The 22,881-nt window shown below is 39.4% G+C and overlaps 3 protein-coding genes across 5 annotated transcripts; 1 reads left to right on the top strand and 2 right to left on the bottom strand.

Annotated features, from left to right (window-relative positions):
- Positions 1 to 1,053: 1,053 nt before the first annotated feature.
- On the bottom strand, positions 1,054 to 9,040 carry slc2a11a (solute carrier family 2 member 11a). 2 transcript variants are annotated; one of them, XM_044023764.1, is made up of 12 exons: positions 8,868 to 9,040; positions 8,090 to 8,188; positions 7,340 to 7,491; positions 6,801 to 6,925; positions 6,545 to 6,674; positions 6,321 to 6,469; positions 5,687 to 5,874; positions 4,296 to 4,406; positions 3,410 to 3,511; positions 2,890 to 2,965; positions 2,182 to 2,309; positions 1,054 to 1,519 (listed from the first exon to the last, which is right to left on the bottom strand). In XM_044023764.1, exons 1-12 carry the CDS (start codon positions 8,889 to 8,891, stop codon positions 1,298 to 1,300), a joined length of 1,506 nt encoding a protein of 501 aa, XP_043879699.1. In that variant the 5' UTR covers positions 8,892 to 9,040; the 3' UTR covers positions 1,054 to 1,297. The 2 variants fall into 2 exon arrangements, with proteins under 2 accessions (XP_043879699.1, XP_043879698.1); XM_044023763.1 differs by having other exon boundaries at positions 7,340 to 7,500; positions 8,868 to 9,039.
- A 2,417-nt stretch (positions 9,041 to 11,457) lies between these two features.
- tgfa (transforming growth factor, alpha) lies at positions 11,458 to 18,638 on the top strand. The gene is made up of 7 exons (XM_044023782.1): positions 11,458 to 11,720; positions 12,894 to 13,055; positions 13,196 to 13,354; positions 15,147 to 15,261; positions 16,151 to 16,300; positions 16,479 to 16,570; positions 17,209 to 18,638. The coding sequence occupies exons 1-7, from the start codon at positions 11,681 to 11,683 to the stop codon at positions 17,214 to 17,216; spliced, it is 726 nt and encodes a 241-aa protein (XP_043879717.1). The 5' UTR covers positions 11,458 to 11,680; the 3' UTR covers positions 17,217 to 18,638.
- A 2,038-nt stretch (positions 18,639 to 20,676) lies between these two features.
- hdhd3 (haloacid dehalogenase-like hydrolase domain containing 3) lies at positions 20,677 to 22,546 on the bottom strand. 2 transcript variants are annotated; one of them, XM_044023780.1, is made up of 3 exons: positions 22,329 to 22,546; positions 21,293 to 21,627; positions 20,677 to 21,202 (listed from the first exon to the last, which is right to left on the bottom strand). In XM_044023780.1, exons 2-3 carry the CDS (start codon positions 21,620 to 21,622, stop codon positions 20,807 to 20,809), a joined length of 726 nt encoding a protein of 241 aa, XP_043879715.1. In that variant the 5' UTR covers positions 21,623 to 21,627; positions 22,329 to 22,546; the 3' UTR covers positions 20,677 to 20,806. The 2 variants fall into 2 exon arrangements, with proteins under 2 accessions (XP_043879715.1, XP_043879716.1); XM_044023781.1 differs by having other exon boundaries at positions 22,358 to 22,546.
- Between the last annotated feature and the right edge of the window lie 335 nt (positions 22,547 to 22,881).

The following is a 22,881-nucleotide window of genomic DNA, read 5'->3' as shown; positions in this document are numbered from 1 at the left end:
GCAGAACAATACAGAGACAGAGAGTATGTTATGTGAGCTCACTCACTGTAAATTGAGAGAGCTGAGTATTTTCTCAGGTGGTGCTTGGTATGAAAAAGTTTGAGAACCACATGTTTAGAGGATGAAAACATGATCTAAAAAAAGGGGGCTGTCAGTGCAGTCTAATATAGACACTTAGGTTATGATATGTTTCCATATCCATGTACGTACACGTGGAATATGTAGCTGGTGGAGTGATAGTGTCGATACAATATAGACTTGGTACTTACTGATCATACATCGCAAGGTCTGTGGCTATCACTCTGTCAGTCAAACAATATGGTGCAGGTGGTTTTTGTCCCTGATGTTCACATCACCAGACCATGAGATTATAGACGGATTAAATCAACCCTGAATCTTGACACCATTATCACCAATGTTGAAATACAGTGGTGTAAATAGGCTGAGCAAAGTCAGCTATACAGACTTTTCACAGGAGGCAGATTTTTTCCCAAAGGGATAATTTGCTCACTTATCATCCTCCTCTTCCTCATAAATACTTCACAAATTACATAACCCTTATCCTGATGAATTTGCACATATACATTTAGATTTTTAAGTATTTTTATTATTGTATTGTGCATAAAAAAATATCACAATTCCTTAATGAATGATTAATTCCTAGTATTTTAGGTTGTTTTTATCGTATTTCTGGATGTTTTTTTTTTATATCCCATGCTCCTGACTGAAGTAAATGAACAAAGCTATTCCTTTTTTTATGTGATGAATTTTGTATTGGTATTAAAGCAAAACTGTGTGGGGTGTAATCACAAGTTAAAAGGTTACCAATAAAGACAATTATGTAATCACTGATGTCCACAAAATTAGCAGAGAGAAAAAAACACCCTAAAAATACAGTCTGTGTTTTGACACTCTGAAAAAGTAAAAATGTGATGTTATCTAACTGCTTTATTTTGTCTCCGATAAATAATCTGCCTGTGTAACTGTGTAAATAGAAGCCATTTTTATTCGATCACATTTACTTTATTAAAACATAAATGAATAATCTTCAAGTTCAACAAAAATAATTTTATTCATGTACACACAGTGGATCAATGATTTCAGTTGATATTGAAAGCATTAAAGCTCCACCTCATAGTTCCATTTTCATAATAAGGCAGCGACAATGTTGCCTGTGGATGTAGTCATGTTGCTCTCAGTGATATGAAAGTGAATAATCCAGTGACATAATCCTGACTGACGATGACTTCTTCCAGGGTCAGGGTCAGGGTCAGGGTCAGGAGAAGACACATGATCTCTAGAAGGCCGTGGAAAGACTAACTTCACCCAGCTGATACTGAGCTTCAGTCTGAGAGTCTGGACACTTTTGGTCCTGGCCTTTGAAGTTGAGCTTGTGGAATTCACTTGTGATGACCGACAGAGACTTCCCCTTGGTCTCGGGCAGAAACAGGCCGACGTAGAGCGTAGATAGCAGGCAGACCACTGCGAAAGGCACAAAACAGTACTGCTTCAGCTCGCTCTGGAAAGGAGATGCAGAGAAAAGCTGTCAGACTGATGTGAGACATGATTTAAGTGATCGCAGTCATTGATTTATCATTGGAAATGAGCATTGAATGCCAAAGATGAGGTGGTGAGCATCCTGAGGGACTGAGGAACATCACAAGTCTTTTTTGTCGCATATACTGCATGTTTGACCTCAGTCTTATCCTGATTAATTGGAAAAATGATTATAGAAAATATTATTATTTAATTCCAGGTAATATCGTGCTAATGGGACTTACTATAGGTTACCATCAGTGCAATACCTTCAAATGAAAATACCTAGCAATCAAAAGTGGTCATTTGCATATTATAAAGTAAATATTCATCCACTCTTTCTGTTTTGTCTCACACTTGTGATAATGCCTTTCAATTAATGCGGGGGACTTGTGTTACCTAATCTTTTCACGGCTCACTGCGGTAAAAAAAAAGAAAAAAAAAGAGCCTCTTTATTGTGTTCATTATGCATGAATGATGTAGGCCCTTGTTAAATATAATCCACTACATTATTATGGGCCCTTTGCATAATCTGTTGAGATACGAAAATGAATAACTGTTTGTTGACAAGTGGACAGATGGGTGGACAGTGAGTGTGTGTGTGTTTGTGTGTGTGCGTGGGAGGACAGGTTAATACACACTGACCACGAGGAATGGGAAAACCATTCCGGTGATGAAGAGGTTGATCCACATCATGGAGCCGGCAATCATGTAGGCAGCCGGCCGAGCGGCCTGATTGAAGATCTCTGTGGGCAGAATGCCCGTCACTCCAGCTGTGGAAAAAAGAAAAAAGGAAACGTATGAAAATATGTCATTATTTAACAACAACTTTAACCCTTTAGTGCTCACAGGTGCACCCATGGCAATCTGCCGTGAGAATAACACACAACTCCTTATATGGGCATGGGGGTGTGTGTTTATAGGTCACATATTCAGGCTTCTTATGTGTTGAGTCAAAGTTATGATTATTTTTTATATCACATTTTTTAGTAGTAGCAATAATTGTGCAGAAGTCACAAAAATAGAGCGTTTTCTTTGCTTTTTTGTTCATTAAAACGAGCCAAGTGAAGTTTGAACTGTGACGTATTTCCAAATTTCACAAATTCAATCCAATTTTAAACATTTTGAGTGCTTTTTGTGTTTATATAATTGGTGAAAATTACTCTTTTTCCATCCGAAAAAAAACATGCCTAGGTTGTGCTGAAAAAAAGGATTAAGACACTCTACGTTGCACATTCTTATAGCCTCTGTATGTGTAAAGCAGCAGAACTTGAAGCCCACACCCGGTGCAAATATGTCAATCTTTCGTGAATCAGTGTGAACTTCTTTTGTTTCCAAACAAGTTAAACCGACCTGGTCCCATGCCAAAGCTGAGAATGTAGGTGAAGATGCAGGTCATGCTCAGGTACGACATCCAGGATATGGAGTTCTGGTTTCATGTTGGCAGGAAAGACAAATATCCACACAGTAAGAAACTCACAAAGAGGACAGTCTGATTTTCATTTATTGATCATATATTACTAACAAGTCTTCTAATTAGTTTATCTCTTTACATTATGGAAATCCTTTTAGCAACTGAAGCATTTGAAGCATTTCCCCAAATGTTAAATAATGCCTGAATGTTGACTCATGAGGCCTCCTAGTGGACAGACTGACACACTGAAAACTTTCTTCTTCTCTCTTTGTACCTGTGAGCTTTTTTGTCCAATCCAATTTGTAAAGCACTTTAAAACAACCACAGTGAACCAAAGTGCTGTACAGAAGAATAAATGAAATAATAATTCCCTGTTCATAAATTACTTTATGAACAGGGAAGGTAAGAGTGTTGTGCATTTGTGTGTGTGTGTGTGTGTGTGTGTGTGTGTTATATCACCTGAAAAGAAAGTGCGACTGTGAAAACAACGGCCCAGACCGTCATGAGGATGAACCCTCCCATCAACATGAACCTGCGACCTTTGTGTTCAACCAGCAGACTCTGAAAAACATCAAAAATACATACCATTTTTATTATTATTATTATTATTATTACTATTTTTATTATCACTGAGACTTCATATTAAAATACATGGGATGCAGTGCAGAAAGGGACACATTAGAAACGTACTGTTAATCAACTAAAGGTCATTAAACATTTAGGAGGGATTATTGTATGAAGGTGCTTTAAAACAATAATAATAATGTCATGTTTGTAGCCTTTCCTATTTGCTTTAGGTCAGTGCCTTGCTTCATAGAGGCCCCATCCATGTTTCTACAGCAGCGTTTGGATGCAGAAACTTACTATACACAAAGACATTTTCATAAACCAAGAAAAGAACAGAGTATTGAAGGTGAGAAGGAGTGTTAACGTCGTTTCTGATATGAAAAATGTCATTGTAATTCCCTGATCCCTGAGCAGAGGAGTCCTGTGTTGGTTGCAGTGTGCAATCTCACCATAAGATGTCACTAATTCTCACGCAGTGGCTGATGTTATATGTGATACTCACTCCTCACAGTACAGGCAGACTTTGAACGTTGTCATAATGCTAAGCTAAGCTTTATATCTAAAGCACAGACATGAAAGAAAGTGATTGTGCACATTTCCCCCCAGAAAGTGGAACTGTTTCTCTGAAATAACCATAATAAAATAAAGTCACTGTTTCTATCTACAGTTTAGAAACAACACATGAAAAAGTGTTACCTCATAGTGACATGCCACGTGTTCCTAACAGAGATTAAGACATGTACAGTATAATCTGTGTTCAGTGACGACGGATACTTACACACATTATACACGCCGTTAATTCACACGAGCCGGTGCCGATGGTGACATACTGGATTTTATCATCGGCTATCCCGGCTTCTTTAAACACGTACGACGCATAGAAATAAATCTGGGGAAAAAGAAAAAACAAAAGAACATGAAAGAACATGAGAGAGAGAGAGAGAGAGAGAGAGAGAGAGCTGCAGTTAAGCTGATTGAGCATTTTGTACATGGTAACTGTGTTAATACCCTGTCCCCTCTCTAAACCCAGCAAGTATGTGATTAGAAGAAGAAACTTAGGTTGTGTTTACTGCGAGCACTTCAGTCCTGACTGATGAGAGAGAGAGCAAACCATGTGAAAGAGATATATATACATACAAATATATACACTAAAAATATTATTCTAATAATAATAATAATAATAATAATAAAAACGACACCATCGGCATCCTTATGTCGCATGTTAAAGTCAATGTTGCTCTTGTGCTCCATCGCATGTGTGCATTATTAATATGAACGTAAAGAAAAACCAGACACAACACAAACTGCTGATGGATCCTCTCAAATTTCCAATCACTTGTTGTTGGACAGTGCAGATGGAAACATTGTCCAGAAGAACACCTGACACTGGAGCTCAGTATCACTGACACCAATCCGCTCGGGTTACATAACACTCTAGGTATGAGAAATGTGGCACAATCAAAGTAATGAGTTTTATGCTAAATGGTCATGAAATTTACAAACAGCCACTGTACAAACACAGGGACTCGGGACTCAGCTGGTCCACCAACGAATGGAGGACAGATGGTTTGGAAGAAATATGATGAAATATGCCATCACTCAACAGAGGAGAGGTGGACAACTAGCATCCACCCACAATGCTGCCCTGAGCTCTCTTCCAAAAAATGGATCAACACTCACAACACAGCTGGACTGCCAGCACTCACACAATAGAAGACTGTGTCTCTCAGGTGACCCCAATGACCTGCTTTCACACTCTAGCCAGGTAACGAGCATACAGTACTCAAGGCACAGCTCAGGAGGAACAGTTAGGAAATTGGACAAAAGGTTGTTGAAGGTAGAACTGCCAGGCAAGAGAAGACCACAGAGAAGATTCATGCTCAACACTTGCACTCCTCTCTCTGTAAGAGCGTTAAGTGCCTTGAGAGATTGTGTTTTGCAATACAAATAAAATCCATCCATCCATCCGTCCATCTGGTACCAATCCCAGCTGACATAGGACAAAAGGCGGGGTCCACTCTGGACAGGTCACCAGTCCATCACAGGGTAGCGTTCACTCTCACACTCACACCTATGGCTAACTTAGAGTGTTCCAATTTGCCTCATCCTCAAATCTGCATGTCTTTGGACTGCGGGACCATGACATGATAAATATTTGACGTGCCTTACCGAGTCATTGCCACAGAGCTGCATGGCACTGCTGATGATCATGACAGAGACGAGCTGCCAGCGAACAGAGCGATCACTGAAAAGCTCCCAGGGTCTTCTTGGCCTCATGCCTTTGGTTTCTGCCTGTTCCTGCAGAATTTCATTCAGCTCACTGCTCTGGACTTCACAGCCACGCAGACACCGCAGAGCTTCAATAAAGAAAAAGTCATTTTTTAAAATGATTAGCCCCATAGTTAGCCCCATAGTTTAGCAAAAGGTCTGTACCTCAAGTACAGTGAACGTCACTGATGTTTTCTCTTATTATTATGATTCTAAAATGAAGATAAACATTGAAAGAGAGAGAGGATGGTGCTGGTGATAGTGGCTTTGGTTACTCAGAACAACGTTAATGATGAACCATTAGGTTATTGTAAGATATTAATCAGTATAAGACTAAAAACTACATTATCTCTCTCAGATATGTAGTAGAGTACAAGGCTAATGTGACATGAAACTGAAATACTCAAGTTAAAAATGAGTCAAATGTATACATACTGGAAAATTACAAAACATGTAGTAGTGGGTGAGGGGTTTGGATTCATTAAGAGCAAGGAAACAGTCTTGGGAGCCCACTGAGTGACACTGTAGTACCCACCTTTAATACAAGCCTCCTTGTCGCCCTTGTCAATGAGCAGGTATCTGGGACTTTCTGGAAACCACGGCAAGGTCAGGAGCTGAATGAGGCCAGGGATGGCGTTACTGGCAAGAAGGTACTGCCAACACGGCTCACTGCCCAAAACCTCTCTGCAAATAAATGGAATAATAAATATAAACCAGCATCACTCATGGCATCTTTTATTTACTCAAATATTCTCATACTTGATTCCCACCACTTGTCCCGACATGACACCAAAAGCGGCGAAAACAGCCGACGTCAGCGAGGCAGCCCCCCGCAGGTGCTTTGGTGCACTTTCTCCAAAGTACATGGGCTGCACGTTCATGCTGATTCCTGAACAAACAATATCAATTCATTGTTTTTCTGCTTTTCCATGGACGTGTGCAGTTCTCTTCAGTGTACTGCAGTGTGTGGGGTAGTAAAAAAAAGCAGTATATCTCACTGACATAATGGACGTACCACAATTTATTCCAACGAGGACACGTGAGATGATGATCATCTCAAAAGATTTGGCAGCTCTGCTCGTCACGGCTAAGAGCGTGCCAGCCATGAGGAAAATGTTGTTCAGCAGCAGGCATTTCTTCCTTTCACAGGGAACACAATTATTAACAATTAAGATTTCTGAGGACAGCATTGATGAAATACAGTATCATGGACCCTCATCTCATCTGTCAATCCAAAGAGAAGTAATATTCCCAAAAACTGAACTTTATTTTTCTATTTGAGTGAGTTATGGTGAAACAACAGTAACCAACTTTAAAGGTTAGGTGTCAGAAAAAGGCCATTTAATGGGTGTGTGTGCAAAAATGTGCAATATTCGTTATGTGCAAAGTGGATTAAAGTGCAATTACTGTCTGTGCAGATTCTGTCATTGAATCAGGAACAGTTGGTAGTTGTTTAGTAAAAGCCAGTTGTTGTTTTTGTGTTGTTTATGTCCACAGTAGCAGAACCAGATTTTAAAACATCAACGTGTACACTTCTGCATCTTCTATTATTACCTCCCAAAGCGTATGGTCATAGGTCCTGCAATAAGAGCCCCAGCGAATCCCCCCAGTGAGAAGATGGAGACGATGATTGTCCACACCAGCGTCACTTGGTAGTCCTGCAACTGGATGTCCCAGCGCTCCAGGACTGTCGCGTTGATAAACGTCTGAATAAACTTAACGTAAGATAAGACAGTTTCCAAACCAACTAGTTAACCAATTGCACACGCACACACACACACACAAATGTAAACACAACAAGTTAAAACTTACTCTCATTACCTCATTATTCCATTCATAATTCATTTTTCTGTGTTTCACCACGAATGGATTCCTCTGCTATATTCTCAATAATCACATAACATTTCTGTGTTTTATTGTGAAGGTGTGAGATTATCTGGAGTAAATGGAACAGATTTAATCCTACAGTATATGCACACACAAATTATGACCTAAATGTGTAATAATGCTGATGTTGGTCTGCACAGGTTGTGCAGGCAATTTAATAACACTGATGTGTAGAGGTTATTGGGTACACTAAGATTAACACAGCTAGTGAGTGAGTTGCAATGCTTATATTTATTGTGTAAATATGTCACACAATTGAAGTAAAACCATGAATTGTTGGGTGCACACAGTATAAAAATGCTACCTGAACTGGTATCTTTGAGCCTCAAAAGCGCTTTGGAAGAAATGACGTGTATTTAACCAAAACAACCTTGTCAGTAACTGTGGGAAATCTGAAGCACTGGACTCAACACGTACAGTTGCAGGTGCATTCATAATAGCGAGGTTGTAGCCGTACTGAAGAGTTCCTCCTGTGCCTGCGGCGAGAACCATCAGCACCAGGTTCAGCGAACTGCCCTGTTCACACAATCACAAAAGACACAATCAGATTATATACATCAACATGAGATTAAGTGCTTTGCTTTTGTGCTGCAAATCATGTCAGATAGAGGATATGCTTGATTTTTTTTGTTTACTATCTATTTCAAAACTGCATCTGTATTGAACTCATATTTTATATTATTTCTTTTAATATGAAGCATATTGTCTTGTTGTACTTGACCAATGTAAGGTCATGTGTAAAATAAAACCATATCACACGACAAAGATATTACATTCACCTGCCAGTTTATTAGGTACACCTGTGTAGCTGCTTTTTAATGCAAATATCTCATCAGCCAATGGTTGCAATGCTTTGTGGATGTTGGAGGTCAAATGCAGCCAGTGTATAAATATGATGCCACCAGTAAGTTATGTGAAATAATGACTTATTTTTAACTAAACATATTATCACATAAAAACGTGTCCAAGTGTTCAACGTTAAATTAAGTCATAAAACAAAATGAAACACTTGACTTGCATTAAATAATACAGATTACAGCGTCAGTTTTAAAAACAATCTTGAAATGAGTTCCAGTGTATTCTGTCAAGCTGAAGCCCAGACCAGCTCCTTTAGTCACTTTATCCTGTGTACAGTACCTAGATACATGTATGTGTACCTGCAGAGGAAAACAAAAAAGAGTCTGAGCATAATTACCTTCTGTGCAGGAGAGTGTGACATTGTCAATCAAAGGTGGTCAACTAAGGGGGAAAAGTAACGCACGGCAGCAAACCGCTCTCATCCAACTGCCCCCCGTCAAGCACCGGCACGAGCCTGCGCTGTGCGTAAAGTACCGTTAGGTCTCCTGTGATTGGCTGAGTTTGTGCAACGAGCCTGTTACGCGCAAGTGTTGATGTGTGACCCTGCACGAGCTCTTCAAATATCAGCGCAATGGTTTACCGAGGAGGAGGAGGAGGAAGAGGAGGAGAAGAAAGTACCTGTGCGTCAAGACCAACAATACATGCTGTATCCATGCGTCAGTGAGCGGAGCGAGGATGTGATAAGTCACTGTTCAGGTAGTTAACTCGGTATTCTCAGAACTCTTGTTTGAATTGTTTGAATGGATCCGGGTACATAGTACAGTATATATTAGAATAAACAAGACAAAGACAAATAAAGTGAAAGCAACTTTATTTTAGAACATTTTGGAACAGTGTTTCACAATCCTGGAAGAAATCTCTGGCAGAGATGTGCAGCACCTTTGAGTCCTTTCACCATCTGGTTGGAGTGAAAGAAAGAAAGAGAGAAGGAGTGAGAGGACAGAGAGAGAGAGGAGAGAAAGAAGGAGATGGTGAAATCATAGAACAATAGGAAAGAATTCACAAGATTTGTTTTTTTTTAAATTGATTGGGTCTGGACTTATAGGAGCTGCCACCGAAGAATCTCCATCTCCCCTGTGTTTAAGTCGTGATCTCTGCCCGAGCACGAGCAGCAGCTGGTCCTCACACTGTTAAACATTTCACTGCTCATTTAGATTAAGACTGAAGATAGACACGTGCGACTCTCTAGTTCAAGTTAATATGTCACTGTATATTCACCAGTTACAGTTAAGAAAATAATGAATTTCAAATCATGTTCAGACACACACCACACCACAAACACTGACCTCCAGTATATACATATGTGTATATATATATATATGTATATATATATATATATACTGTTGTAGAACGCACACAATAAGCACCATACAAACTGAAACAATAAGTTTCTCTACTGCGTTACTAAATTATAAGATAATAATGTACGATTTGGCATTGTTGATACTGTACATAATTTATTGTATTACTATCATTATTATTATTATTATTGTTGTTGTTATTATAATTATTGTTTGTAGTAGTAGTAGTATATTTCTAGCCAATTATCATTAACTTTCAAGACATGTGTCTTTGTTTTACTTCAGCTGTTTGTGTCCAGCAGATGGCGCTGCTGTGATGTGGTTGCAGGTTTTCTCTTTTTCCTCCAATGGAGGAAAGAGCTCAACAGTAGATAGTTGTTGAAAACAAACAAAGAGTCAGGGAGCTCATGATTATTTTCAACTATAGATGACCTTCTTTTTTAAAATGACAAAGCTACAGATTAAGGAAACAAGATTAACAACAACAACAACAACAAAACTAGTCCTCTGGTGCTCTGGAAGTGTTTGAACGATGAATGAACAGATGGACCAGGATGAAAAATTACAAATCTATGAATAAATAAATGAATAAATAAATACATATCATATTTAATGAATAAATAGTACATAGGCACAGCGCCCCCGCAACCCTCATATGGAGGATAAAGCAGTAAAAGGTGTATGGCTGGATAATAATAATAATAAGGTCTGGGGTTCAGTTTACAGGCCTATGATGAGCAGCCAGAACTTGCTAAGACTGTAGATCTGTACAGGTGAATAAAGATGTGTAATTTGTGTTCATCTTCCATACGTAAATCAACAAATCCCAATAAAATCGTTTTTCATCATTTATAAGAACATGAACAGACACAGGCAGGATCCTATTTGACACCAGTACAACATAACTGATGATTATCAGTATGACTTATTTTTCTTCAGGGTCTGTTTTTATAAGATTTTTTTCAGGGTCTGGGGACATCGTCTCAATATGTGGGACAAAGAGAAGCAAATGCTGTGCGGTCCTACACAAATAGGGACACCTGGTCATCCTATCTCGTCATCTTTTTTCCTCCAAATGGGAAGTCATTTAGATAAACATGACATCAGGCTCTATTAAAGAAGACCTGAAACTAGTGATTGAGGCACTTTTTAAAGAAAAAGTTATTTTTGCATCCAGCAGAGTCGCCCCCTGGTGGCTATCATCTATGTATATATATATATATATATATATATATATATATATATATATATATATATATATATATATATATATATATATATATATATATATATATATATATATATATATATATATATATATATATATATATATATATATATATATATATATATATATATATATACATATATACATTTCCTTCCTGGTAGGCTTCAACCATCAAACCAGAACACTCTGTCCACTTTCTATGTTTGTGTGTCTGCCTCACCAGAGTTTGAGGAACTTTTATTTTTATTCCCTCTATGCATCTTTTTAATTGCACTTTTTTTTAATGTGTCAATGAAACGATGCCCCGCCCCTTATCTCCTTCTCCGCCTGTGATTGGTCAGCCTCTGACAGGATTACACGAGTTTCCTCAATTGAACAAACGCAGTTGGAGACGCTGGTTCATCTGCTGGAGAAGAGAAAACAGACACTCGCGTCTTTACCTGGAGACATTTAAACTGTCACGTGTCTGTGTTCGGCCTGTTGTGTCAATTAATTTTTGTTTTGTTTTGTTTTGTTTTTTTCTTGTGTGAGTCTGTCCTAATGACCTGTCTCACAACACACGCCTGTGTTTCAGTGAATCTGCCACTCGAGTTTCTTTAGTTTCATCCCCACGTCGCCAAGATGACACGGATTTTCTGGGACGCAATTTTACTCATAAGCGGTGAGTGATCGATTTCAGATTAATACATCAATGAGTGAGGATGATGATGATTATTATTATAATACTTATTATTATTATAATACTTATCATCATTATTATTATTATTATCATGAGTTGAGGTTTTCTCACCACTGATCCCTGATGATTGTGTTATTCTGGAAAGTAAAATCACAATAATACTTTTTTACTCTTGGTTTCGACCCCAGTATGAGACGTTGGTTTTATCTTTTTTATATATATATAGTTTTATTGTATATTATATATTTATTGTATTGTGTTGTTTTTATACTTTCTACAGTAGGCCTATTGTATTGTTTGTTCTTAGGTCTATTAGGTCTTATGTTTTTATATTGTATTTGGGTTAGGGTTATTTATCTCTGATGCACATCTTTATAAATAAAGTTGGATTGAATTGGATTGGATAAATACTTTCAAGTCAGTCAATATCAATATATTTATTTAGCTTTTGAGTGAAAGTTGAATAAACCAGTTCCTTTTATTGATTTATTATTGAGGCTGGATTTTTATTTACACATTTAAAGAGATATCTCTATCTCAGAGTGTGTTGTATAGAGAAGCTTTTGTTATATTGCGACTAAGGGAAGTTATGTCACAGTATATAATGTTATTGCATTATTTTACAGTCAGTCAGTGCTGGTGTCATTTGTATTAATATCTGTGGTTAGTGTTGTTTTTCATCCTATTATGTTGATGCCGCAATGTTTGTGTATTGTAAGAGAAATTAATAAGTATTTCTTTTTTTCATTCAGTCCAACTTTTCTCCGGTGTACTACGACGACTGCTACTACAGTAGATATTTGTGGTTGCATGTCTTCACGGGAGCTGCTGTTATTTATAGTGCTTGGGTTTCATCCTTTTAGTGGATTCTTGACCCGTTTACTATTGTTGGGCATCAGCTACTCAGTGAAAACACTGATATCACATTGAAAACTGGGTCACATGTTCACAGCAGCCCTCTCAGGTTGTTCCATCATAATAGTGATGATATTTGACACCTGGTGTCACCTGATGGGGGTCACTACATTCCTACAGGTACTTTCTGTGTATCTGTGGCACTCAATGGTGTTTACTGTGACATTTGTTATAATGTTTCCACACACATCAGGATTTTGGGACATACTCTCAAAAACAGATATCTCTGTCTCTCTTCAGGTTCCCTCTTTACGTTTGGGGCGGGGCCGAGCAATTCAACAATCCAAACTTCCATTTCCTTCAATACAAACTCTATTGTCGCTCCAAACACACCAATAAGCAACTCTGCGGCGAGTGTCGGTGCAACCCTCGCCACTGCCACTGACGTCCATCCAGTTAAAAGTGAGTCTCTGTGTAAGAGGAGACGGTTGTCGCTGTGTTTGTGTGTTTGATGTCGTTGTATTTCTGCAGGCGATTGTAATTCTACACTTCAGACTGTACAATATGTTCACAGCTGTGTGTGTGTGTGTGTGTGTGTGCAGATTCCCTCTTTACATTTGGAGAAGGCCGGACTGATTCGTCACTCATCACTTCTGGCGTTCCCATCCATGCAAATGACTCCAGCAGCAGCAGCAGCACCAGTGGTTCCACGACCACAACCACTGTGGCTACTACTACCACAAGCACCCCCCCAGTTAAGAGTATGTTTAAAGCCTCACTTCTACCAAGCACTTCAGATCAGTTCAGTTTGGTGTGTTGCTATCGCTAAAAGTTGAATTTGTGCCAAATGAACCAATCCGTACCATCCCTCTTCTTGGCACCCTTCTGTTGGTGCAGGGTACCAATGACCTTGAGTTCAAGGTCATCGGTGACGCAAGTCTCAAGAATCAACATCACTGTGTTCAAGCCTTAGTGCTCACGTGGCACGGATCTGTGCCACAGGTGCATGCATAGTAAATTTGCTGTGGGAATATTACACAACTCCTTATATGGACATCCTGAAGGTGTGTGTTTATAGGTGTTGTTGTAGTAGTCAAATTTATGATTCATTTTACATCGCATTTTATATAGTGATAGAAAATAGCAACAATTGTGCAGGAGTCATATGAAAGAGAGCATTTTTCTTTTCTTTTTGTTCATAAAAACAAGCCAAATTTTACAAATTCAATCTGATATTAAGCATTTTGAGTACTTATTGCTCAGGTGTGTTTATGTAGTTGGTGAAAAATCATCAGATTGTCTAGGTTGTGCTGAAAAAGAGGATATAAGACACTCTATGTTGCACATTCTTATAGCCTCTGTATAAACTGTACGTTTAAACATAGTAATGGAAAAAAGCAGCTGAAATGCTCTGTGTTCTAAGGGTTAAGACAACGTGTGCCAGTCTCGCCACAGTTTTGCCTTCACGGCACCAGCTCCTTAAGTCTCCCGCTGAGCCGCAGGGCACCGACACCTGTGACACATGTTATGCAGACACTGCGGCGCACACTGATAATTGATCCTCTCAGCGTGAGTGAACGCTGCAATTGTGGTAAATCAAAGATTGCTACAGCTGAAAGGCATATTCAGCTATTTCACAAAAGCTGCACCTTTCGGTATTGTTACCGCGTAAAGGGCACCTTAGTCGCCCCAAGGGCTGGGTTCTGTTTCAGTGATCTCCTCATTCTTCTGCCAAAATCACATGAGACGACCGAGGGCTTGGTAGGCAGATGCCTCGGGGACAACAGAGGGCTTTTCACTGATTCTGAAAGAAGACAATGCACGCAGGCTGCAATCCAGCAGCCCATTTACCGTTGGAATGGAGCGTGTGACGGAGGCTGCTATGCAGCTATCTTGTCTGCATGTTCATCCTCCTTCTCACCCCGAAAGCCACACTGTGGCGTCTGTTTCGGCCGCTGCTGGAACACTGACACTTGTTTGGGTCACTTATATAGGAATTTGAGTGACTGTACAGCATGTGTGTGTGTGTGTGAAGAAATTTTTTTGTTTCGTCTGGGTGCTTCATTCAATCAGATACATTTGTCCTGTCATTCTGTTTGTCAGAGAGAAAAACTGATTGACGTAGATGAATCCACAGCCAGGCTTTCATTTCTGCTGAAGAATAAATATCCACACAGGGCTGTGTTCTCTCCTGAGGCCCCTGATGGGCAGAGGTTGTTTTTTTTCTTTGTTTAGTGCCACACTGGGAGTTTTATGTGACCTTTTCTTGAGTCTAATTGTCCCTCCCAAGATACACAGAGAGATGTAAGCCATCACAAATCCGCACGCAACGGACAACAAAGGACTTTAGTCGATGGTGTGGATGGCGTGGGTCTCGGCTTTGGGATTTAGGGCATGTTTCAGGACTCTGCAAGCTTAGGTCTATTCTTAGATTTATTATATTCACCTGTATCATGTTCTGCAGAGTAGTGGCCGCCCAGCTACAGTCACATAACTTGTTTCGTACTGATTTTAAATAAATTAATGGCTACGCTTTTCTCTACATCTCAACAGAGTTCGTGGCGGCGGCTGTTCGATCTCATTTCGACGACTGTCCGGACTCCCACCGCCATTTCTGCTTCCACGGTACATGTCGCTTCCTGATACTGGAGGAGACGCCCGCATGTGTGTAAGTCAGTACTTGCTGAAATAATTCAACCTGTAACCTGAAATAATTTGCAGGTTACATTGAAACGTTGAAACACTTTTATCCAAAGCGACTTACAAAAGAGGAATAAGCTACATAGAAGAAGTCTTGGAAAGAAATCCACTAGATAGGAACAGTGGACTGACAGAAGGTGAGAGTGCAGAAGTGGATCCTAGTGCAGGAGGAGATCATGCAGGGGAGGGGGTAAGGTAAGTGTTAGGACAGAAGATGCTCGTGGAAGAGCTGGGTCTTCAAGAGCTTCTTGAAGTAGGTAGGTGGGTAGGTCATCCCACCAGCTTGGAACGACTCATGAAAAGTGTCTGGATTGTCTTGTGCGGGGTGTTGGCACTGCCAGATGATGAAAAGAGTGGTTAAAAGACTGAAACATGGTAATGGTCACTTCAGAGCATGAAGGTTCCTGGTTTGAATCCAGGTTCAGGAACCTTTTATGTGGATTTTGCATGTTATAAATGTTATAAATTCACATTCGTAAAAACAGAAGATCTAAAGCCACTGAAAACAGAAGTAGAAAGAAAAAGAAAAAGAAATGGCATATTCTATTTTGACATTATTGTACTCATTGTAAAATTGAGAAAAAAACATTTCGTCTAACAATTTTGTCATTTTATTTTGAAAATTGTACTTTTAACATGATCATTTTACATCTACATCATATCTTAATAGGCTTAATTACCCTTGGTTGTAGCCCATAATAATATGTATTGTCATGAGGTGATGGTTTTTACTTCATCAGTGTGTCATTTTTGCTCATCGGTTATTTCAAGTGTTTTAAATCGACTCTTAAGGGATGAGCCGTATCCTGAAACACTGTCACTCTGATTCCACTCACTTGCCTCCTCACGTGTTGCAGGTGTCATCCAGGATTCATCGGGATGAGGTGTGAACACGCCGACCTCCTTGCCGTCGTAGCAACTAACCACAGACAGCAGACGGTTGCCACAGTGCTGGTGTTGTGTGTTATTGGGTGTGTTCTCGTCATGGTGTTGTGTACACTGTTACAGTGAGTATCAAGCACATTTTTTTTTTCCATTTTATAACAATAGGGCCGGAGTTCCTTTGAGCAAGCTACCTAATCTGCATGGATTGGGTTAATTGGACACTCTAACTTCACCCAGTGTGCTCCCAGTGCCGGTCCCAGGCCTGGATAAATGCTGACTTTATTACGTTTTTTTCTGAAGTTGCTGGTTGCGGCAGGACTGTCGAAGGCGGCGCTACGCACATCACTACATCCAGGACAAGCACGAAGCTTCCCGCTATCCTTCTGAGAGTGGTAATTATACTAAAAAAAATAATAAAATATGTGCTTTCCTATTCTATGTAACAGCAATTAGTGAAGCAAACTGTATGAATGTTGATGATATTTTTGTTGTGGTTTGGGGAGACTTAAGAGCTCTGTATTCAGAACAACAAAAACCCTTAGAACACAGAGCTTTTTTTTCATTACTATTAGAATGTGCAATAAAGAGTGTCTTATATTCTTGTTTTTCAGCACAATCTGATGAAAAAAAACAAACAACATTTGTCGTATTCTGACTGAATTTGTGAAATTTGGAAAGACATCACAGTTCAAAGTTCACTTTTTTTTTATGAAAGTTCGTTTTTATGAACAAAAAGAAAAGAAAAACACTGTGACTTCTGCACAGTTATTGCTACTTTATGTCACTACTAAAAATGTGATATAAAATGAATCATAACTTTGACTCCACAACACATAAGAAGCCTGAATATGTGACCTACTGTATGTGAGTTTTTATGGCAGCGTGACCAAGTGGATTTATTCAGACTGATCATGTTCAGTAACAAAGAAATGACGTATCTGTTGGATTAGACCATTTATTAAAAATATTTGTCTTATTATTATTTTCTTGAAGACAAACGACTAATCTGTGCATGTTTTTCTCCTTTCAGTGGTTTGAGACGGCGTCTTGCAGAAGTGTGAGCTGCTGTTTAGTTTACCTCATGAGTCTGACCTGCACACCCTCAGGATCGCGTGGTATTCACATGTTCTGCTCAAAGAAGAAGCAGGAGCTTTACCTTCAGTGTGGCTGAGGGCGGGTAAATGTTCCGTGACATTTTCTTTCTTTTCTACAGTGACTTTTGTGGACCGCAGCAACAAACATTGATTCTACTGCAGTCTGTGTGTTTAAAGCTCTGAGGACGAAGCTGCTACCGAATCCCTCACGCGAGAGCTCTGCGTGTCTCTATTACTAGTTATGGCATGAACTAGAGGACGTGATCAGAAATGATCTACAAGGCAACTTGGTTGCCATGTTGTGTGGATGTTTCGCTGAAGGACACCAACAATTCATCAACTTAAGTCAGAAGACGCCGGTTCCTAATTTTGTCTTTTAATGTCTTCGCACAAACTTTCAGAGGAACTCTTCGAGCACAGAGGACACTTTTTAAGAACATGGGGCGGAAACTGATGCTTTTTAGTGTCTGTTTTTAAAAGGAAAATACTCACTTCACCTGACAGGAGTAGGAACTGAAACCGGACTGAGGAATGGATTAAAAACCCTGGATATACAAGGACGTCCATCAATAATTAAACACAAACGTTGCACCTGAACATTGTCCCAGTATGGGTTTGGACATGCAGAGAAGAAACAGGAGTTATTTTAAACGACTGGACGACTAAGCTAGAGTATCTGTCAGTTTTATTCCTGATCTGCACTTAAACATGTTCATGCATCAGAGGTTTGTTTTTTTTACTCGCAAACTATAACTCTAACTATAACACGCACATCCACGGTGGCTGCAAACGGCACGTCAGAAAAATCGGCACTCAAGCGTCCACGTAATGAAGGAGGCTTCTTACTTTGCCTGAATGAGCACTGGCGGGGAGGAGGGGAGCACATGGTGTGTACACATCTTACCTCTCTAAGCATGTGTTCACTTAAACACAGTCAACGGACACAACACAATATATATTTTTATCTCTTCTTAAATCTCAGTTGTGATAGTATTGCCTGTACTTTAAATTGAAGAAAAAAAAAGCCTCTGAATGTTTAAAACTAATTCTTACAGAAGTGGGATGAAATAAGAACTGATAGAGATGTGATACAGATGTAAAAAGAAAATCAACCGCGACATTAAGGGGTTTGTGTATTTACGCCATAAGACTCTGATGTGACGGTTATGCTTTTGTTTGTTTACATTCAAAAATACACTGATGTTTGCATCAATGTGCAAACATAAAAAGAAAAATATACCGTGTATAGAAGTCGATGTGTTGTCACTATTGGAAAAAACCTCTGTTACCTGCATTTATTTGTTTCCCTTAACAGACTTTTGTATTTTTTATTTATGCACATATTAAATATCATTCATCTCACGTATCTGAGTCGTTGCGTGGCGACCTTTTCACCTCTGAGGCGCCTCATTTTTCTTCTGCCCTCCTGTTTTTCCTCTTCCACTGAGAATGTCCATGTGAAACCATGAAACCTCAGGCACAGATGAACAAAGCGCTGAACTCCTGAGTGCTTTTCTACCCGAAAGCAAATCTTCCAGTCCCCGGCTGTGTGGCCAGTTCACAGAATTTATACCTATTCCTATAAAAGTAGAGATGAGACAATACCTGATACCGATATCACAAACTCGAATATCTACCGATATTAGTCCAACACAATCATTTTAAGCCATTTATGAACATATGAAGCTGTTAGCAACACATTTGTGCCGAGTCATTTCAAAGATATAATTCTCCAACTGTGTTTAACAAATAATTGTTCTCCCAAAAAAGAGAAATAAACAGCCCAAACACAACTCGGCTAAAATGGTTTTGCTGATTATTTACAGTCTGTGTATTTTGGACCGATACCGCTACCGATGTCGATTCCCATCCCTTTATAAAAGCATACGTTCACTGTGCCTGTGCCTATGTCTGTTTCCATTACTTGCCTCTTCCCTCACAATGTGCTGCATCGTCCCTCTCTGCATGAGGAGCTTCCTTTTTCTTTTTCTTTTTTGATTCACAATCCCATTACGTCTGCAATTGGATTTCAGTGGAGCCCTTTAGAGCCGTCTGGCTGAGCTAAACTAAATCAGCTTTAAATTAAGCAGCTCGTGGGCTTCACCTCTTTAAAAGGTACACACTACTCTAACCCTCACTAAGCAGTGCAATGGTGAGTCGATAAAAGCAAAAGAGAAATCAAGACTACTACTGAGGATGACAGTTTTATGATCAGGAAATCTTCATGAACTCTTGATTCTCTTGAAATCTGATTTGGATAAGAGTAAATCCCTATTCCCTTTAAAAGGCTACAGAGAGCTCACTGGATTGCAATGCCATCCTGAATCTTTTCCTTCTGCTTCCTCCTCCTCCGTTTGATCCTCAGCCCAACTCTCCCAGTATCTGCCTCTGAGCAGATGGTTTGAAGTAAGAGTATTTACAAAGGTATTAGGGTTAAGCAATCCTCCCTTGTTCTCTTAAACGCCGAGCACTAAACACATGATAAGACGAAAGATCTGCAGCTTCAGTTACAAAGGTCACTTAACTCGTTTAAAGGAATGTAATTTGTCATTCTTACAATGTTTATATATATATTATTATTATATAGTATAGTATATTATTATTTAATCTGTCACCTTCTTTCTCAATTCCCAAACTTTAGTTTACCAAAATATCAGAAGATTGGAACATCTAGCTCCACAGACTGGAAGGTGAGATCTTGAGATTTATTCGTTTTGTGTCACCAAACAAAACAAAACACTCTTGTGTTAACGTGTTAGCTTTGAGATAGAAACTGAGAAAAACAAAACCAAACAAATCAGACATCCAGACATTTAATTGCTCATCAAAATAGTTCATTCATTTTAGAGCTGAAACATTTCATTGATGAATCGATTATTAATCGATTACTAAATTAATCGACAACTATTTTGATAATTGCTTAATCGGTTTGAAGCTTTTTTCATGATTAAAACAAGATTTCCGATTGTTTAAGCTTCTTAAGCTTCTTATAAAAATAATCAGTTAGTTGCAGCTCTAATTCATTTTCTGTCGGTCAACTTTTCTTTCAATTACCCAAACGCTGCAACTCTTGTGCTTCATTAAAATTAGGACACGTGGAGGATACGGATTAAACACAAAGCAGAGGCTCAGTTACTTACGTGCTACTATATTCTTATTTTGGACATTCCCTACCTGGTAAATGCTCCCATCCACAGCTACAGTGTGTACTTTACACGTTCTTGAACCCAAGCAGAGTTAATCCACACGTTCTATTCTATTCTCTTCCAAGTCTGGATATTTTGTGGCCAAACAAACTCAGTGGTCAATATGAGCGCTTTATAAATCTGTTTCTAGGGTTCCAAAGGTTCCTGTGTACAATTATATCATTAACGTATATTCAATGACAAACTCAGGACAGTTACTTGATAATTATTGCTCCCAATTTATTTACAAAAAATATACAATTTATATATTATTCTGAATTCTGTAAAGAGCATTTCATGTGTTAAATTAATTGCTATGAAGTGGTCAACATGGCTTTTTCACATGGCATTATTTCATGTGCTGCTGGAGCCATGATGGCAGCTCCTCCAGCGAGCTGAGCCGATGCTCTCGCTCAACATCGACTTGGTTCTGATTGTTCTGTCTGTCTAAAAGGACCCCGTTGATGCCCACAGACCGAGAGGTCAGGTAATCGTTCACATGGTGGTCGCCGATGTGAGCCACGCCAGCGGCTGGGACGCCACATTTCTGCAGCGCCTTATCGAAGATGATCGGATCGGGCTTTGCTACACCTGCGTCCTCTGACGTGACCAAGAAGGAGAAGTGAGACAGCAGGTCACACGCATGTAAGATTCTCTCCAAACGGCTGTCAAAGTTGGACACCACACCCAGCTTCAGTCCTAGAGAAGAGCAACTCTCCAGGGCCTTCTTCGAGTCTGGAAATACCTTAAACCAAAAAGGAACCATAACAGAGTTATACTTCCATAAATACATTCATTCATACACATCTTCTGCAAAATGCCATCTTTCATTTACCTCCCAGGTGTCTGCTTTGCAGAAATTATGATACAGGTTGTGAGCCATGGCATTTAATAAGACTTGGTCATCCACTCTGCACTGGGAGAAAGTGTTCCGGATCACCCCCATCCACCAAGACTGTCCATCCAGACCCTGTGTGATGCCGTAGTTTGGGTATTTGCTGGAATAGCACCGATACGCTTGGTGGAAAGCAGCGTCCACCTCCGTGGGAGTGAGGCTCAGGCCCATGCGCTCAGCCTCCCTGCAGTACTGCTCTCCCACAGACACACGCACCTTCAGCAGGGTGTCCTTCACATCCCATAGCACCCAGCTCAGACGAACGCGCATTACACCTGCACAGAAAAGATATTATCTGTGCATTAATATTAATATAAAATTTATATTTTTGTAATATTCTTCCAAATGTCTGGAGGATTGTTGTCGTACCTCAGGGGCAGTGAAATATACTAACTTGGACTTTCACAATTTGTTGACATTTTATTGATTTAAAATAAAGTTGAGAATGCTGAGTCTGCTGCCTTTGATATGCGTTATACTGTATCTACCATGCCTGCCTTTGATCAGCCAGCCGGAAATTATTATAAAACAAAGAAAGCAGAAATCCATCCATCTTGAGCAATACCTCCATGAAGCAGTTTGTTTAGTCCACCTTTGAGCAGCGTAACTCAAAAAGTGAATGACCAATTAGAAATGTTAGTATCACTTCACTTTGCAAGATAGGGAGTGAATGACACTGTGGGAAACTGATAGGCCCTGGTGGAGGTTTGCATTGATGTGAAGCACAATCAGATTCTTTATAATAAAATGTATTGTCAAGCAAAAAAACGTGCTTTAAAATGATCTATTTATTAGTTCCAAAATGGAGTCTGCTGCTCTAAGTCATAGCAGCAGTCATTAAAGTACACAGATAAGATAATATATATGAAGCATGTGTTGCACACACCAGGAATCATAAACATATTGACCATTAAAATGCACAGAGTAAACACCGCAAAAGGACTGCACATGTAAGATATTAGAACTGAGAATATACCTTATATGTAGTATAAGAAGTGGATGGACCTGAGTTATACTCCCGGGGTTCCTTCCGTTTTCAAATTAAAGCCTTTGGACTAGCGTTTTGCTCGTTTATTTTGTTCCATGACAATGAAACCAGAACTAAAGTTGTATATAATAAAAGCTCAGTGCTACAGTTAGCTTGAGTTTCACTGTGACCGTCGTCGTCTTCTTCTTCCACTACTACTTATTCGCTGCTTTCACGGAAGCTGTTGCCATCTTCTGGAGGTTTAGCGCCATCGTAGTTCATTTCTGCCGAATTAAAAACACAATATATCCAACACTCTTCTCTTCTTTTAAGCATAATTATTAACCTGTACAATCCCAGTTATGTATTTCTCTATATTAATATTATTCTCATAGTATTTTTCAAGTTCAGTTTATCATCATACACATGCATGCATTAATACATCCAGTACAGCAGGTGGCGGTACTGATTAGCTAGTGACAAATCTTTAACAGCCTGATAATACTGATGCACACTGCAGTCCGGTAGGTGGCGGTAATGCCCCTATAAGCTGGTTGCCAAC

This window comes from Solea senegalensis, linkage group LG4 (genome assembly GCF_019176455.1).
Source record: "Solea senegalensis isolate Sse05_10M linkage group LG4, IFAPA_SoseM_1, whole genome shotgun sequence".
Classification (NCBI taxonomy): Eukaryota; Metazoa; Chordata; class Actinopteri; order Pleuronectiformes; family Soleidae; genus Solea; species Solea senegalensis.
The sequence above is the reverse complement of the archived record's forward strand: the minus strand, read 5'-3'. Positions and strand labels throughout refer to the sequence as shown.

What these genes read in the sequence shown, in the direction of transcription:
- tgfa (XM_044023782.1), top strand. Translation starts at nt 11,681, where the DNA reads ATGACACGGATTTTCTGGGACGCAATTTTACTCATAAGCG. An exon ending in CGCAATTTTACTCATAAGCG is followed by an intron (nt 11,721 to 12,893) that starts GTGAGTGATCGA and finishes GTCTCTCTTCAG; the next exon opens with GTTCCCTCTTTACGTTTGGG. An exon ending in GTGTTGTGTACACTGTTACA is followed by an intron (nt 16,301 to 16,478) that starts GTGAGTATCAAG and finishes TTTTTTCTGAAG; the next exon opens with TTGCTGGTTGCGGCAGGACT.
- hdhd3 (XM_044023780.1), bottom strand. Translation starts at nt 21,622, where the DNA reads ATGCGCGTTCGTCTGAGCTGGGTGCTATGGGATGTGAAGGACACCCTG. An exon ending in GCAAAGCAGACACCTGGGAG is followed by an intron (nt 21,203 to 21,292) that starts GTAAATGAAAGA and finishes TTTTGGTTTAAG; the next exon opens with GTATTTCCAGACTCGAAGAA.
- slc2a11a (XM_044023763.1), bottom strand. Translation starts at nt 8,891, where the DNA reads ATGTCACACTCTCCTGCACAGAAG. An exon ending in CAAGGAGGCTTGTATTAAAG is followed by an intron (nt 5,875 to 6,320) that starts GTGGGTACTACA and finishes TCTTTATTGAAG; the next exon opens with CTCTGCGGTGTCTGCGTGGC. An exon ending in TAACGGCGTGTATAATGTGT is followed by an intron (nt 3,512 to 4,295) that starts GTAAGTATCCGT and finishes GATGTTTTTCAG; the next exon opens with AGTCTGCTGGTTGAACACAA.